Genomic DNA, 16,917 nt, shown 5'->3' on the forward strand with positions numbered 1-16,917 from the left:
TTTGCAAGGTGTCTTAAAAAGTATGACAACAATTTAATTCTCCACTATGTCTTTATGATGGAGCCTTCCTCCCCTTGACTATATATAGGGGACTTGTGAGGAAGAGATACAACAAGCAAATGAGAAAGAACAACATAGAGAGTGAGAGAGTTTATATCCGTTTAGTGTGATATTTGTATTCCTAGTGAGATACTAGAGAAAGTTTGTATTTCCATCCCTTTTGGGTGAGATTGAGTGTTATCCTCTTAGTAAGAGAGAGTCAAATATTGTAATCCTACTTTTTATAGGGGAGATATTTTCTGGACTAGGTCCTGTGGTTGTTTCCTTCTCGCATTGAGGAGGTTTTTCCACGTTAAATTTTTTGGTGTTATTCTTCTACTCTTCTTTATTTTCTTTATCAACTTGTCACTTCCACAATTATTTTGCCACTTTTGGTATAATTATTTATCATCTTAGTTTCTAACAAATGAAAAATACATCTTTTGTACTGAAACATTTAATTTTGCCACTCAATTATGCCCTTGTCCGGTAATATAATCTTTTGTAAGTTGAGTTTTGGGAAATTAAAATTAAAAAAAAAAAATTGAAGTCATTTTATAATTATATTTCATAATTCTAAAGTTTTATATTTTATTTTCTTTCCCTCTAAAATATAACAAACAAAAACAAACTCCTACCGAACTAAAGAAATATTTTTCATCTTCCTAGTCTGATTTTTTTAATCTGATTCTGTTTTTGTTTTTTCTAACGAGACAAAATACTGAGTCGTCAATCGTAAAGCTCTATGAAAAGGGATAAGGTGTATTTGACTTGGTCAATAAAGAAGATGCCACCAATAAAATATGTCACCTTTAGCTATTACTTCAATATTAATATTGATTGGATTGAAGTCGTGGATTATTTTTTCTGCTGAGATCACACAACGTACTTTAAATCTCCTTATAAATATTGTTACATAATTTGATTAGTTTTGTACTATAATTACATTTTTTTTACCTGAAGAAAATTTGCTTCAATAGATAGACATATTGCATTAACTTCCAAGTGGAAGACATAGAGAAGGAGGAGAGGGTTAAAAGTGGTGTGTTAGAGCCTCAGAGGTATATTATATTGTTAGCACTCCTCTTATAGACATTATTTATGACAATTTTATGTAATCTCTAGCTCAAGTGGTTTCCAATTCTTATTCCTTACCTTAAAATTTGTCAATTTCATAATTGGAGGTGATTAGTACAATTTGAGGGGGAATAAAATTTAAACCAAATTAAAATTAAAACTTGGGAGTTTACGATTTCAATTTTTTTTTTACCAATATACGACTTATATTTGCTTAATTCTACTGGAGCGAGTGATGAACAATATATTGCACACTATTCATAACCTTAATTTAGTATGATTGATAATTCTTGGTGTCTAATTGACTTTGTTTCACATGGTTTAGTGTTTTACACTTTATTGGACTAATATTCCTAAAATGGGTTAATTTGGGATTATTTGGCTTGACTAAATCTATTACCATGATTGTCCTAACCTTAGAGAATTTTGGAGCTTTGGAATTGTTTTGGGAATGAGTATTAAGTAAAAAAGGGTGCATTGTTCTTCAAATCTTGTACATTCTTGGTTATATCTTAATGATGATTAATACAATTGTGTACATAAGTGTTCACCAAAAAAAGAAAAACCAAAATACATGAATAATAAAAGGAAAAACAACAAAAAGAGAAACAAAAGTGAATAAAAGGTTGAGTAAGGCAAAGAAGATTGGAAATAGAGATTTGGTCTTATTTTGGGTTGATTTTTGCTTACTTTTTACTCATTCCTCATTGCTCCTATATTCAATTTGGTTTTACCTACATATCCCATATTTATTCTACCTTGTCTTTGGCCCCATTACAACCTTGAAAAATCATTTTGATCTTTATGTGCATGTGCTTGTGATGTTGATGTTAGATGTTTGTCAAGCCTATGGTTGTGTTTGTTTTCATGAAGTGCTTTGAGTGTAAACACTTGCAACCTAAGACACATGAGTGTAAACACTTTAGAGAGCATATCTTGTGAGGTTCTATCATTGTTGTTATGACTTGCCTCTTGGTTTGATTGATTTCATGGCATACTTGAATTTATTGGATGATGTTCATGAATATCTTGATTTGATTCTTTTACCTTTGTGTATTTGATTTTGCCTATTTCGTTGCATTTCCTAGATTTTATTGTGAAGTATATGATTTTCTTAGGTGTTCATTTTCTAGTTTTTGTGAACTTCTTGCATGACTCACTTTGGTGCATATCGATTAACATAACCTTATTATTTCTTGATTTTGCGCAAGAGTGCAAAAGGTTAAGTGTGGGGTATTTGATAAACAATATATTACACACTACTCATAACCTTATTTGGTCTGATTAAATTTATTATCATTTTCAGATCATATTTGACACCAATGATATTTTGGGCACTATGGAAGTGGAAGATATGTGTTGATGTGAAGATTGTATTTTTATTTTAGGAGTTTTTTTTATTGTAATTTAGCTTTGGGCTCATTGTTTAGGTCAAATTCGGTTTTATGTGTGTTGGAGGGGTTAAATTCGGATTCCTCACTCCAAACACACACTTTACTTTTCCTCATTTTTTGAAACACACATTTTCGTTTCCCCCTCTTTTTGCTCTGCTAGGGTTTCACTTCTTCTTCATTTTTTCATTTTCGGTTTGTTCGTCCATTGCCATGGAAGGCTAAATTTCTGGACTGTTCTTTTGGTAATGTATCACAACTCTTGAGGTTTTGTTATTAATGCATTTTCGGTTTCTTTATTGTTGATTTCTTATATCTTATTTCTGAATCTTTATTGTTGATTTCTTCTATGTTAGAAACTGATTTATGAGTTTATCTTCGCTTAGTTGATTTACTCTCTCTAGTGCATGAATGATTAGTTCGTGTGAATTTGTTAATCGTTTCATGCTTATACTGATTTCGCCTAGTTAGAGGTTTAGGTTCTGGAACTTTGAATTGATTATCGCTTAGTTAATTGAATCTTAAAAAATTCGGAAGTTAATGGTTGGAATCTGAAAATAATCTTTTGAAACTGAGGATTGAGTTGTGAACAAACGAACCAAAGAGATTTAATCATTTTATCATATTGTTATTTACTGTTTCTGAATTTGCTTATTGTTCATACTAATCCAACAAAACCCCCATTTGTATGTGAATATAAAAGGTGTTTGAATCTTTGCTTAAAAGATAATCTTTAGAAAACGACCTAGGAGTCACTTCCTAATATTATAGTTCTTAATTGTTATGTTATTTGTATCGGGTACGGCCTCGATCAGGGAGTTTGTGATGAATGATACAAGTGATTTAGACCAACAACATATCCCAGGAATTGTCAATTCCATACGAGACAACACAGGAGTGAATATAACAAAATTGCTATTATCACTATCATCACACCACTATCACTTTATCATATTATTATTGTTGTCTTCATGACTATTGATAGCAGTATTGTCATCCCACAATTACCAATTCTAAAAAACTGAATTTATAAATTTTATGTCGTTAAAGGAATGATAAATCTAAATCAAGTTGAACTTATATTTTCAAATTTAATTTCTTTATCAAAACATACTTTGAAACTTGTCATTCCATAAGAGACAATTTATACCACATATTTATATTCTAATTATTTGCATAATCCCAACGTTATAATCCAACACCAACTCCATGTTACTTACTATTCCAATTTTATCTTCAAACCTAACCCTAGAAGAATTGTTAAAGAAAACATTATACTATATCCAACAACCTTGGCTGATTGGTCACCATTTTATATTCTCAAAGGACAAGCCGTACAGTTGAACATAAAGGTTGACAAATATTCCATTTCTTTAAAAAAATATTGTTTTTAAGCACACATGTCAAATGTAAAATCAACATAACTCTATATATCATCAACATAAACATTGATATGTAAGACTCAAATAGATCTTTAATAACGAAATTATGACAGTTACTAAGAGGATAGTCATATATCTAAAATAGATTAATTCATTAGTAAAAAAAGTGAAAAAATATGGTTGATAGTTAAAAAACACGAGTTTGTACATTGTTGTTTGTTGATACATAATCAACAATTTGCACGAAGTATGGTCTGACACGTAAAGTAAGAAAGAGGAAGAGAAAATTCAAAGCAAGTACGCGTACCTTCATGGCTTCATAGACCTTAGTACCTTACCATAACTATTGCATGATTTGTATTCATTAACCCAACAAAAGGACACAAAACACAACCCCATTTTCACGGTTTCTCTCATACTCTCTGAAACTTCTATTGATTCCAGACTTGTTTCGCCCACCTTCTGAGGTTTGTTTAAGTCATATGTTGCTTATTTATTCTTGTTTTTCTTACCCATTAATTATGGGCTTCTGTTTTCTTTTTTATTTTCTCTTTTATGGTTAGGGAAGTTCGTGTTTTTGTTTCTGAGGCATAGATGGTGGTTTAGTGTTTTTCTTGAGCTCTTTCAATTTTCATTCTTAATCTTCTCATTTTTTATTTTGAGAGGGATCTAGTTACTTTAGGATTAAGTTAAAAAATAATTATTCCACATCTTAGTCATCTATTTTATGAAAATCTAATAGTTTAGATTTGAGTTAGTCGGTAGATGTTTTATGAAGTGAAAAACAGCACAAATAGAACCAGTGTGAAGATGATGATGCCTCAAATTAGGTTGAGAATTGAGATGCAAATCATGGCACTTAGAGCAAGAGAAGTTAAAAGTTAAAATCATAAAGAATAGTAAAAAAAGATGGTTTTCATGTTGAAAAAATGCACTTCCAAGCAATGATTTTACCTAAAGATTCTGAACTCAGATTCAGATGTAGATAATTAATAGGATAAAGAGTGTCAAGGAATTACATGACACAGGGGGTAGGAATGATTTTAATTGATGACTTCAATCTATAGTACATTGGTTAAATCAGTTGAATTTACATAACTTATTGATAAAATATATAGTGATGTGTTTGGTACTTTGGTATAGCTGGAGAAATTAGATTATAATTATATTATTTGATATTATAATCTAAAAAACAACCATCCATAAGGCTGAATGTAAAAAATGTTTATTTTCTAAAGTAAAAGTTTTTTTTTTTACATAATTTAAGCTAGTTATCCAAAGAATCTTAAATTATATAAAAATGTTTTTTTTCCCCAAAAAATAAGCTCTACCAAACATGCAGTAATAGTAGGTTAATCATATCAATTGGCTTTTATTTCTGTTGCAATGCACTTTTTTATTAAATGACCCTCTTTCAATATCATTGTAATATTGGTGGCAAAGCTGGAGCTATAGAAAACCATGAATGAAACTTCATTGTGCTCTTAAGAGGCCTTACATTTTTGCATTATATTCATCATGTTCAATTATTTGTATGAGATTTTTCCTTGAGGATTCTTCAAGATTATAACACTTTCTTTTATTGTTTAACCAGGTTAGCTTGGAAGTTGCTTCATTTGAAGCAGTTGACACCATTTGCAATTAAAAGCTTCTTTTTTATACTTCATTAAGTAATGTCCTGTTTTCCTTTCTTCAGCAAGGTTTCTTCTTCAGCAAGACAAGATCCCGACATTGATGAAGGTAACTAACCTACATTTATAACAAATTATAGTAGATGATACCAACATGGAATTGTTATAATGTCTTAAATTTGATTAATATTCTAGGGATGTGGTAATAGTCTTGAGTTAAGATGTATATAGTATATAGTATATAGATTGAAAAATATGTTCATGATAATAATTTTTTTTTGTGAATGAATATTTCAGGCATTCAACATGTTAAACTCTATACCTACAATGAACTATCAAAAGCCACCAATGATTTTAGTCAGGCTAATAAAATTGGAGAGGGTGGTTTTGGTTCTGTCTATAAGGTAAACTAAATCACTTCAAGTACTGCTGGCATCATTGCCGCTATTGGCCTGATCATTGTTTTTTACTTGCTTTTATCATCAACGAAGCCTTGTGCATTGGGTCGTACTTATTTTTACTATAAATGGAACCTTAACAATATTATGATCGATGATCAGGGACGGCTTAAAAATGGAAAATTTGCTGCTATAAAAGTTCTTTCAGCTGAATCAAGACAAGGGGAGAAGGAGTTCTTGACAGAGATCAATACCATTGCCGAAATACAGCACGAGAATTTGGTTAAGTTATACGGTTGTTGTGTGGAAAAAAATAACAGAATTTTAGTCTACAATTACCTTGAGAATAACAGCCTTGCTCAAACTCTTGTAGGTAAATGCATCTTTTCTTATTTGGGTAACTATATGCATTTTACTTTAACCTGATGATGTTTGATATTGGATATGAAAACTACTCTCATCTCTTCAAATTTCAATTATATTTTCCTGTATTGTTGGGACAGCCTTATGCAAATAATTTGTGGCCGAAGTTGAGAACGACATGCTTCACGGATTTATTTTAATAACTAGTCTTTTGCTCTCAACCTTGCTCAAAATTTTCTAATCAATTTTCCTCTCTTTCATTCCAGGTGGAGGTCACAGTAGTATCTACTTTGATTGGCAAACTCGATGTAGAATTTGCGTCGGTGTTGCACGAGGGCTTGCCTTTCTTCATGAAGAAGTAAGGCCTCTTATTGTTCACAGGGATATAAAAGCAAGCAATATTCTCCTTGACAAAGACCTTACACCCAAGATTTCAGATTTCGGTCTTGCAAAACTTATCCCTCCAAACATGACTCATGTCAGCACACGCGTAGCAGGAACATTGTGAGTATTTATAATTCACAGTCTGTGCAGAAATCGGAAGCTTTTTATTTTATTTTACCCCTTTGAAACTGCAAAGCAGCTTTCCGAATTGGAAGATTTGATCCCTCTTCATCAACTTCCAACTCTTGACTTAACACTAGAGTATGTTCTAACTAGTCACCATTACATGTTATTTATATTGGAAACTTAGAATCTAGTTGATAAGATTAATCTTATTCTGTATATATAATGTAATCTGTAATAATCCATTTCGATGTCAACTGTTTACGTCGAAGTTTATTTTCGTATTTTCTCAAGGCATTTGCTATGGCGTCATAAGAGTTGAGCTGGTTCTAAGCATGAATTGTTTCTCCACAAACCGCAAAACACGCATAACATTGTTTTCTCCGAATGCATATGCTTCAATTAAACTACTTTTATGTGTTAAAGTAAACACATTATTTGCTTCAGGATGTTATTACATACCATTTTTGTTAGTCAGCACTTATCACCTTACTCTCCTTACTTGATAAAGAGGAAAGCTTTTGCTGTTTAATATGCATATCGTCTTTATTTTTATCACCGTATATCAGAAACTTACTGGTGCATATGCTATTTCAGGGGTTATTTGGCACCGGAGTATGCAATAGGAGGGAGGCTAACACGAAAAGCAGATATTTACAGTTTTGGTGTCCTCCTTCTGGAGATAGTCAGTGGAAGATGTAACACAAATTCGCAATTACCAATAGAAGAACAATTTCTTCTAGAAAGGGTATGTTTGTCTCATATGTTTGCATATATGTCCTGATATTAAAACTTGAACTTTGAACTGTGTACAATACAGTATCATGTTCATATGCAAAACCATATGACAGGCCAAACGATTCAAATTTTATTATGTTACTTAAGCATAAAGCTAAAATCGAAATGATAATAGAATACTATGCTTTACATTAAAATGTCAAATATGTAACTTTTGTAAAACATCACTTTTCAAATGGCTATGTTCATAATCCGAAATTGCAATCTTTACATTTTTTCCGGAGACTATAAGTCTTTTGCATATTTGTAATCATATTATAGCACATCATATATTTCTGGACCTTATCTTAGCTTATATTCTTACTTCTAACAGGCATGGGATCTTTATGAGCGAAAAGAATTGGTAGGGCTAGTAGACACATCACTAAATGGAGAATTCGACGCCGAGCAGGCGTGTAAGTTTCTGAAGATTAGCCTTCTTTGCACTCAAGAATCTCCGAAGCTTCGGCCATCCATGTCATCTGTAGTGAAGATGCTCACTGGAAAAATGCATGTTGATGATAGTAAGATAACAAAACCAGCATTAATTTCTGACTTTATGGACCTTAAAGTTAGAAAGAATCAAGAAAGCAATATTGATACTACATATAATACATCATCTGCATCAGAAAACCAGGATAGTACCATGTCATCATCAGTTCCTTCAACTGCTAGGACTTCAACTTTCACTGCACACTATGATCAAAGTCTGTGAACATCACTCATCAGTGCTTTTACCTTCAGTTAAAATTATTTCATTCCATTTGCTTAGGCTTGCTTCTAATGTAAATTTTGATCATTTATATGCTTTTTAAGTGAGAATGAGCCTCTACGCAACGGTAAGGTTGTTTATCTTGTGACTTAGAAGTTATAGGTTTAAATCTTGGAAACAACCTTTCGTTTGCAATATGAGGATTGTATATCTATCTTCTCAGACTTCACTAGGTTGGAGCATTGTATATATCTATGTAGTTTGATTTCTTAAACGTGATGTTATTGGTTCGATATATTGTATATGCTTAATTTTTATATGGTGACAAAATCTACTTCTTTTATTTGATACTATGATGGGAGGAATTTATACTGATTTCCCTCAGAAGCAGTGTAATTTTTGAAATAAGAATTACACTAAATGTAACTTAAGAGGTTCACATCAATTAATATAATTTTCCAATATTTTATATAGAATGAAAACGAGGGCATACAAAAATGTCTGCTATTTCTAACAAATATTATTGAATTAAGCAGCTTAGCCAAAACTATAGGTAAAATAAAAAATATGAAGTTGTAGTTATGAGGATTGGCATTATCTTCCTTATAGTCACATGGGTGACAAAGACTATATTACTTTAAGTTTCAAGTGGACAATACTGACAAACATGTGAGAATAATTTCTTTGGAACTAATCATTTTATTTATTTGATTAAAAAATGAGAGAGAAAATAATATTTTTAAAAAATGGAATTATATCACAATGTCACATAAATCTATGATAGAGAATTCAAATGCCACATATTATGGGATGGAGTTGTCACAGCCTGTGCCTTTAATGATGGTCCAAACAGGCATAAAAGCACTGTATTTCCCCAAATTATTGATAAAAAATGAGTTTCTGGAAATTAGTGGTGATTGTGTTTGATATAAATCATGTGAGCTCTATTTTCTGTCAATTTTAGATTGCAAATGAGGATGCTAAAAATGTCTTAGAAAAAAAAATAAAGCTCATACTAGCTATGATGACCATAGAGATGAATATAAATACTACTTAATTGACCGGTGCTGCTAACCAATAAATTGGTCTAGAAATTACTAAATGTTGTCATAAACAAGTAAATAGTAAATGATTGTCGAATCTAAAAGAATTTATTTGATAATAGCCTTTCAACTAAAAATTATTATTATACGTTATTATTCAAATGAATTGTTTGTTTAGTGACACAAATTAATTGAGATCATCGCTTCATACTTATTATCCATATATGCATACGAATGATTCATAACATAAATTCAATTGGTAATGATATTCCACACAAATGAACTCAAGATTACTAAAAGCTAATGTTTTAGTCAATATAGCAACTTATGTAATGAAGTTCAATGTCAAGCAACTTTATTCATAAGATTAAGATTTATGACGCACATAACATATCTCTTTGTCTAATAGTCTTTGCATGCAAAGTTGAGTTAAATGCAACACCTCAATTATATTAGCCACTAATGTCTTGGTCTATATTAAGTTATATGAATCATTAAGCATATCTCTATGTCTAAGAGTCTATATCATCAAGTTTGAGAGTTACAAAATTACAGAATTAGTTTCTTGTCTAAGTACCAACAAAGTAACATGCATTAGACGACAATTTAAAACAAGTTTATGTCTAAAAAATGTATCAATTGTTGAGTTATGCAAGTTCATAATTATACAAGTAAGAGATTAAGGTTCTATTCAAAAATCATGTAAAAGACGATAAAACTTAAAGCAAGCATTAAGCACATGCAATGACTTAAATATAATCAAAACTTCATGAATTTAACATAGATAAATCAGAGTGTATACATCATGTTTGTATTACATTCAATCCTAACAAGGAAGAACTTAGCTATTCATGTTTACAAAGTGTAAGTATGATATGGATAAAATATAGCTCATGGAGTGATAGAACTACACACAATTGAGCATAGATTAATTATTCTAGTACTTATGCCTTGACCCCATGACTTAAATGAGCGAAACTACCCTAAAAACTCATAAAATAAATATTACGAATCAATATTAGAAAGGTGTCACTAATGGCTTGAGTTGAACCTCTTTAAATAGTATATGCATGCTAGCGGCTTCTGTGCTCAGCACAATGCCTGTACATTGAGCGCAACTCTTCAGCTAGTTAGACACGACCTTTCAACATACGTACGCAACATCTATGCTAAGCATACCTCCCTTTTGGGATGAGCGTATAAGTTACAGAGGCTAAACTTTTAAATTTTTTGGTGCATACGCTCAGTGCAAGGATTGCGCTGAGTGTGGCTTGGACGCTAAGCGCATGTCTCAACTATTGTCTGATGCGCTCATTGTGATCCTTGTGTTGAGCCTGGTTTAGATTTGTCTGGAAACTTGGCTTTTATTGGTCATTTCTTTGGATTAAGCCTACAAACACAAGTGATGATATTTGACCATTTAAACAAATTTTTATCATGTGTGAGTATAATTTTATTCATTTGAGTTGATTAAGTAATTAAAATTCCATAAAATAAGTATATATTATATGATCAATTTGACATTGAATTATTTTAATTGGTAAAGAATTGACTCCTATCATGAATTCAAATTTAACTACTACGATGAATCCTAACCCTAGTGAACCGTAGGACTTACTAAAGTTTGTATTGTTTAAAGATCAATACACTTGAAAAGGATTCTTGTAAAATAGGGATAAGAAATTGCAGTGGCTTATTATTTGTGGACGAAATGTTACAAGAGAACCCTAACTTTCAAATGCGGATGAATGTATGGCCAAATGCATAGAATATAACCATATCTTCAGTCTTGTGCATTTTCCATTTTAATATTTGTCTATATATATTCTTTAGAAATACTTAATAACTTTAATTTCTTTATTAATTACTTGTATTATTTAGTATTTTATAAAACAAGTTAATGATCTATTTATGGCTGCATTACTTTACAAATGTTGAAGTGATTTGTTCTGAGTTTGGATATCTAAATTTCTAGGTTAGGTCCCATTTATCCTCATATAATAACATTATATTGCCCTATATATTAATATAAGAGTGTAATATATGTTATTTGTCAATGTAAAGATTTATATATATTTAGTACATTATTCACCGTCATTTTATATTACTTTTTTGAAGAATCAATGATGATTTAAAGTGAATAATGAATGATACAATGTCAGTTTATAAAACTTATACATTATCAATGTATACATTTTTTCTTTTTCTCTTAATATATGTTATTTGTGTGTACACTTGCTGTCCCACAAATTGTGTCATTACATATGCCAATAATTACGATTTTAGAAAAGTAGTTAATTATTAATTTTTTAACTTAAATGTATTTTTTCAATCAATCATTTACCAATAATATATATAGTAACGATAGATGTACCTCTTATTCGTATGATGGTCAAGAGACTGTGGAAGAGTGTTCCTTTTTTATAAAATCAAAACAATGAAATTTTCTTTTCTTTTTTAAATTTGGTATCAGTAAATTGGTGAGTTTTAATCGAACCAATTTTCAAAAATTGGAATCATGATTAATTTTTTTTATAAAATCACTAACATTAGTCTTTACTAAATTTTTATAATTGCTTATTTTTCATTATTAATTGAATTTTTAATAAAATATAAAGTTAATATTTTGTTTCTTCTCTCATCTAAATTTATAATCTCAATCAAGTTAGAGGTTTAGCTTGAATTCTTGTTCCCTATTGATCATAACTCCAAACACATCCTAAGAGGAAAACATGCATGTATTACTTCAACTAATCTTTCAAATACAAGTTTAGAAGTTTTTTATTTTTTATTTTTTATATTGTACCATATAAAAATAGAATTTTAACACCGTACCTAGAACCGAAACTTCATAATATGATTTTGGTTCATATATTTAAATTTCATTCTGATTTTAGTCCATGTGTTTTTTAAGTTTTTACTTTTTAGTCTCTTCATTGTTAGCCGGTATTGATTTTAGTTCTCATTATCCACTTTCCATGAAAAATACAAACATGTAAAGACACAAACATTTAAAAAGACATGAGATTAAAACATGACCCATAAATATAGAATAAAGAGGATGTTGATTTAAGCGGGAAACCTCAGCTAGACGTGAAACTAGAAGAAGTCTCATATCAAGTTTAAAGAGTTAAATCGTCTGACCGAATTGGGTGATTTTATATATAATTAATATTTTTTATCATTAAATGTATAATTATATTGAAATAATATCTCTCAATATTTTTTGGACCGGAGTAAAACAAAAGATTAGAGTATTATTTCGTTTTTTAATTTCAAGTAAACCATTCGGTTTACTTCTGAGATTACTCCAATTTAACTGGTTTAACACGGTCGGACCAAAATTTTCTCAGTTCAAAGCGGTCTAACTCTCATTTGATTAATTAAATTCTTGTCAAAACACTATTGAATATCAATAACGTTAGCACTGGCTTGAATGAGTCATGTTTAACAATGCATTTAATAGAAAGCATTGTTGATGTTAATACGCGCAACAACGTATAATTAAGGAAGTATTGTTGAAGATGACTTATTAATCGTGCTTGCTTAATTATGCGATGTTGATATTTTACATCTTTTAAAACGTCTGAGATATTTATGGTGGCAGTTATGCATCTCTTCGTTTGTTGAAATATTAATGGTTGAGAGATTATGCGTTTCTTGGTTGTTGAAATATTAATGGTTGAGTGGTACATTATGCGTCTCTTCGTTTGTTGAAATATTAATGATTGTTCATCTATAAATAATGTTCATGAAGATAGAAGAAAGAAAATACAAAGTAGTAAAAAAAAGAGCAATATTGCAGACAGTGAAAAAGAGAGAGAAAAGGACCCAAATTTGTATAGAGGAATCAAGGAAAAGTTGTGTTTCTGTTTCAGAATCATGTCAATGAGGTCTTTAACAACTTTTGATTTTGCAAAAGGACCCATTTTTCAGAAGGAATGTGATTGTCATACAAAATTTTAGTTCATTGATCTCTTTCAATTGAAAGAAAATCAAAGGAAAATGATCAATGAATTATTTTTCTTCATCATCTGCAACAATTCATTAAGTTCATTGATTTCCTTCATGGAAAAATGACCCAAATTTTAAAAGGAAATCAATAAACTGTTATACAAGATTTGTGTAGAGGAGTCGAAGAACAAAAGACTCAGATCAATGAATTATTTAATTCATTATCCTCTTTCATTTTTTCAAAACGGTCCCAGATTTTAGAAGACAATTGGTTGTTATACAAGATTTACGTGAGATGAAGTTTTGTTCTTGATCATTTTCATTTTATTCTTGATCTGTCAAATCATTTAGTTCATTATATTCGCATGTACCAAATCATTTAGTTTATTATAATGTATTTTGTCTCTCTGAATAAATAATAAAACAATTAATTTTGATGTTAATTTTTATTTTTTGTTAATTATTTGGATGGTTATTTTCTTTAATACTTTTGTTGTTATTATTAATAAATTAAACACAATAAACAAATTAACAATAATTAATAGATACAAAAACAAATTAACAAAATGTAAAGTTTAATATTTTTTCAGTTTCATATTAGTAAATACAATTATATAATAATGTACTTCATGGCAACTTCATTTTAAATAACTTTAATTCATGTTGTATAGATATTTTCCAGTTATGTAAAATGTTAATTTAACGGCGCATAACTACGATCACGCTGTTAAATAGGAAAATAAGTTCAGATTAACAGTACATAATTAATATAGATGTGTTATTCAAAATAAATAGTAAACAACTGGATACACAACAACAACGTAAAACTAAATATGCGATGTTGAAGATGTCAATATAACAGCGCTACTTTAATATGCGTTGTTGAAGATATATTAATGAAAATAAATAGTAAACAACTGGATACACAATAACATGCAAGCAATAGAGTGATGTAGGGAATACCATGAAGAAGCTTATTTGAAATGAAATAAAAGTAAGTTTATTTGTCAGTTTATGTGTTTTCATGCAATGTACGTATATGTGTTACGTTTTCATGCATTGTACGTATATGTGTCATATTTTCATGCAATGTACGTATATGCATGTGTTTTCATGCAATATAATGTATATGTGTTTTTATTTCAGTCAACTTTTGATGTTGGTGAGGAGCATAAGGATTATATCCTTAAATCGGTTGGCAATACTCTCTGACATATCTGAACTGATGCTGGAAAATTACTCAGAGATGTCGATGGCAATGTCAACCTAAAACCTCCAACTAAATATTCAAATATCGTTGATGAAGAGGATTTGAAGACTTTTATCACCCTACGCATTATGATTTATATACAAGAGATGATCCCGATGAATGACATTGAGTAAATCAATATGTTCCTCTAAACAAGGATGACCCTAGAAGACAAAAACAATCAAAGAAAAGGAAAAAGTAGATGCAAATACTATTTTTATAATTATAGTTTAATTTTGATTGTTTGTAATTTGTATAATATTGTTTAATTTCTTTGTAATTTGTGTAATTTTTTTATTTGTAACTATGTACTCTGTCAAAACATAATTGACATGATATTCGTTGTTTGTATTTTGTATTGTATTGATGTTTAAAAAAACAAACTTCTGGCATGTATTAATGTGTCTGTGTTGGTCAGAATGTATAAATGTCTGTGTCGTTGAGAATGTATGTTCCGTTAATAAATGTATATGCAGGTATTAATTTATATAAATCAACAACGAATTCTAGGGGAAGCTCTGGCATGCACTGTTGTAAAGGATAACTACAACAACGCTTTTATAGAAAGCGATGTTGTACGTTATTAATACAACAGCGCGATGCGTGTGATACGATGTTGTATTAAGGTGTTGTTTGAGAAAATTTATGAATAATACAACAACGTTTTTTGTTACTGCCTTGTTAAACATATGAACTTCATCAGCGCAACAATAAGTGATGTTAATAAGACCTATAAAATGCGTTGTTTATGTAAGACTATATGACAGTGTGTTGTGGACGATGCATTGTTGTATTGATGCACTATATGATAATGCTTTATGGACGATGCGTTGTTGTATTGATGCATTATATGACAGTGTTTTGTGTGTGTTGCGCTGTGATATATAATCATTACAACGACGTTTTTGGAGCGCTGTTAATGATGACCATATATTACTGCGGTAAAAAAGAAAGCATTGTTGAACGACAACTCTGACATAGTGTATGATGTATCCAATATCAAATGTCATCATATTTACCCTTATTTAGTTATCAAATTTTATATGTATGATCTATGATGTATCCATATCAAATATTCATTATTTAATTATCAAATTCAAACATGTAATCACTTATGCAATCAATGAAAAGTTTGTGGCTTTGAGCATTGCTACCTAACTACACTCACATTTTTTATTTTAAACTTTGTATCACTTCATGTACCATTTGTTTCTTATTGGTCAAAAAATAAAACATTGATTAAATATGTATTAATTTTACATTTTCTAACCAAGGAGATACAAAATGAACATGAAGTGGTACATACTTTGGGATAGATGATGCCTAACTATAGCTTATAGTTACCCACTCCCCATCCATTGAAGGTTAAAAGTTTGAAACAATAAGAAACGAAAATCAAGCATACATATAAAAACGAAACTCATATGTTTACAAACCGTTGGTGGCACATGTCAACAATGACACAAAACAAAGACAAGCGATTAGCGAGTTGTGGCAATGGGTTTAGAACGGCGATGACAATGTTTAAGTGAATTAGTGAAGGTATTTTTGTTTTTAAGAGTTTCACACTTCTACTCTAGTCTGCCATAAATTTGGAAGGGTATAGAATGATGCGAACTTTTAGTTTTTTTTTTAAATCTCACTCAGTCACCAGTTCAACCAAGAATTATTCGAGTCGCTAATTTTTAAAAACCCGATCGACTCTCACCGATTCATACCAATTCCTTTGCACAATAGATCCTATATGTGGCTCGATTCGTTTTACCGTGCGATTCTCGGTTCAGCCGACCGATTTGAGCCAATTTTAACAACAATGAGCGAAAGTATATTTAAGCCTATTTTTAATTTGTTGTGAGCAGTGTTATAAAACTCGGCTCGAACGCCGGTTCAACCATGAACCGGACATCTAACTGTACTAAGCCTCTCATCTAACCGGTTTTGCATCAAATCGGGTTGACTCGGTCAGTTTAAACCTAAAACTAGCGACTCAAGTGGTCGGACCGGTTAAACCGGCCGAGTCAATTAAAAAAATATTTTTTTTAAAAAACAACCAAATTGATGTCGTTTTTACGTGAAAAATAAGTACTTTTAACTCATTAGTTATGTTTGTCATTTTTTAGTTTACATTATAACAAAATCTTTATTGTTTAATTAAATTTCAAACTTATTATATATTTTTGTTGTAGTTAAAACATAGTTCATATGTTTTTGATGATGTTATCAATTTACTTGTGTCATTTTATAGTAGTAAAATATTTTTTTGTTTGTTGTTTAATTAGACATGATAATGTTTTTAAATTTTGAGTATACAATTATTAAATATTGTTACGTATTATGAATTTTTTAGAATTTTTAATGCAAATTGAGTTAACTGGTCTAACCATTGACCCACTG

General features: G+C 30.3%; 1 protein-coding gene across 1 annotated transcript; it reads left to right on the top strand.

Moving 5' to 3' along the window:
* On the top strand, positions 4,178 to 8,579 carry LOC109348041 (putative serine/threonine-protein kinase). The gene is made up of 7 exons (XM_019588230.1): positions 4,178 to 4,356; positions 5,484 to 5,629; positions 5,818 to 5,924; positions 6,081 to 6,291; positions 6,548 to 6,785; positions 7,386 to 7,536; positions 7,900 to 8,579. Exons 2-7 carry the CDS (start codon positions 5,563 to 5,565, stop codon positions 8,278 to 8,280), a joined length of 1,155 nt encoding a protein of 384 aa, XP_019443775.1. The 5' UTR covers positions 4,178 to 4,356; positions 5,484 to 5,562; the 3' UTR covers positions 8,281 to 8,579.

The sequence above is a fragment of the Lupinus angustifolius genome, chromosome LG05, assembly GCF_001865875.1.
Source record: "Lupinus angustifolius cultivar Tanjil chromosome LG05, LupAngTanjil_v1.0, whole genome shotgun sequence".
Classification (NCBI taxonomy): Eukaryota; Viridiplantae; Streptophyta; class Magnoliopsida; order Fabales; family Fabaceae; genus Lupinus; species Lupinus angustifolius.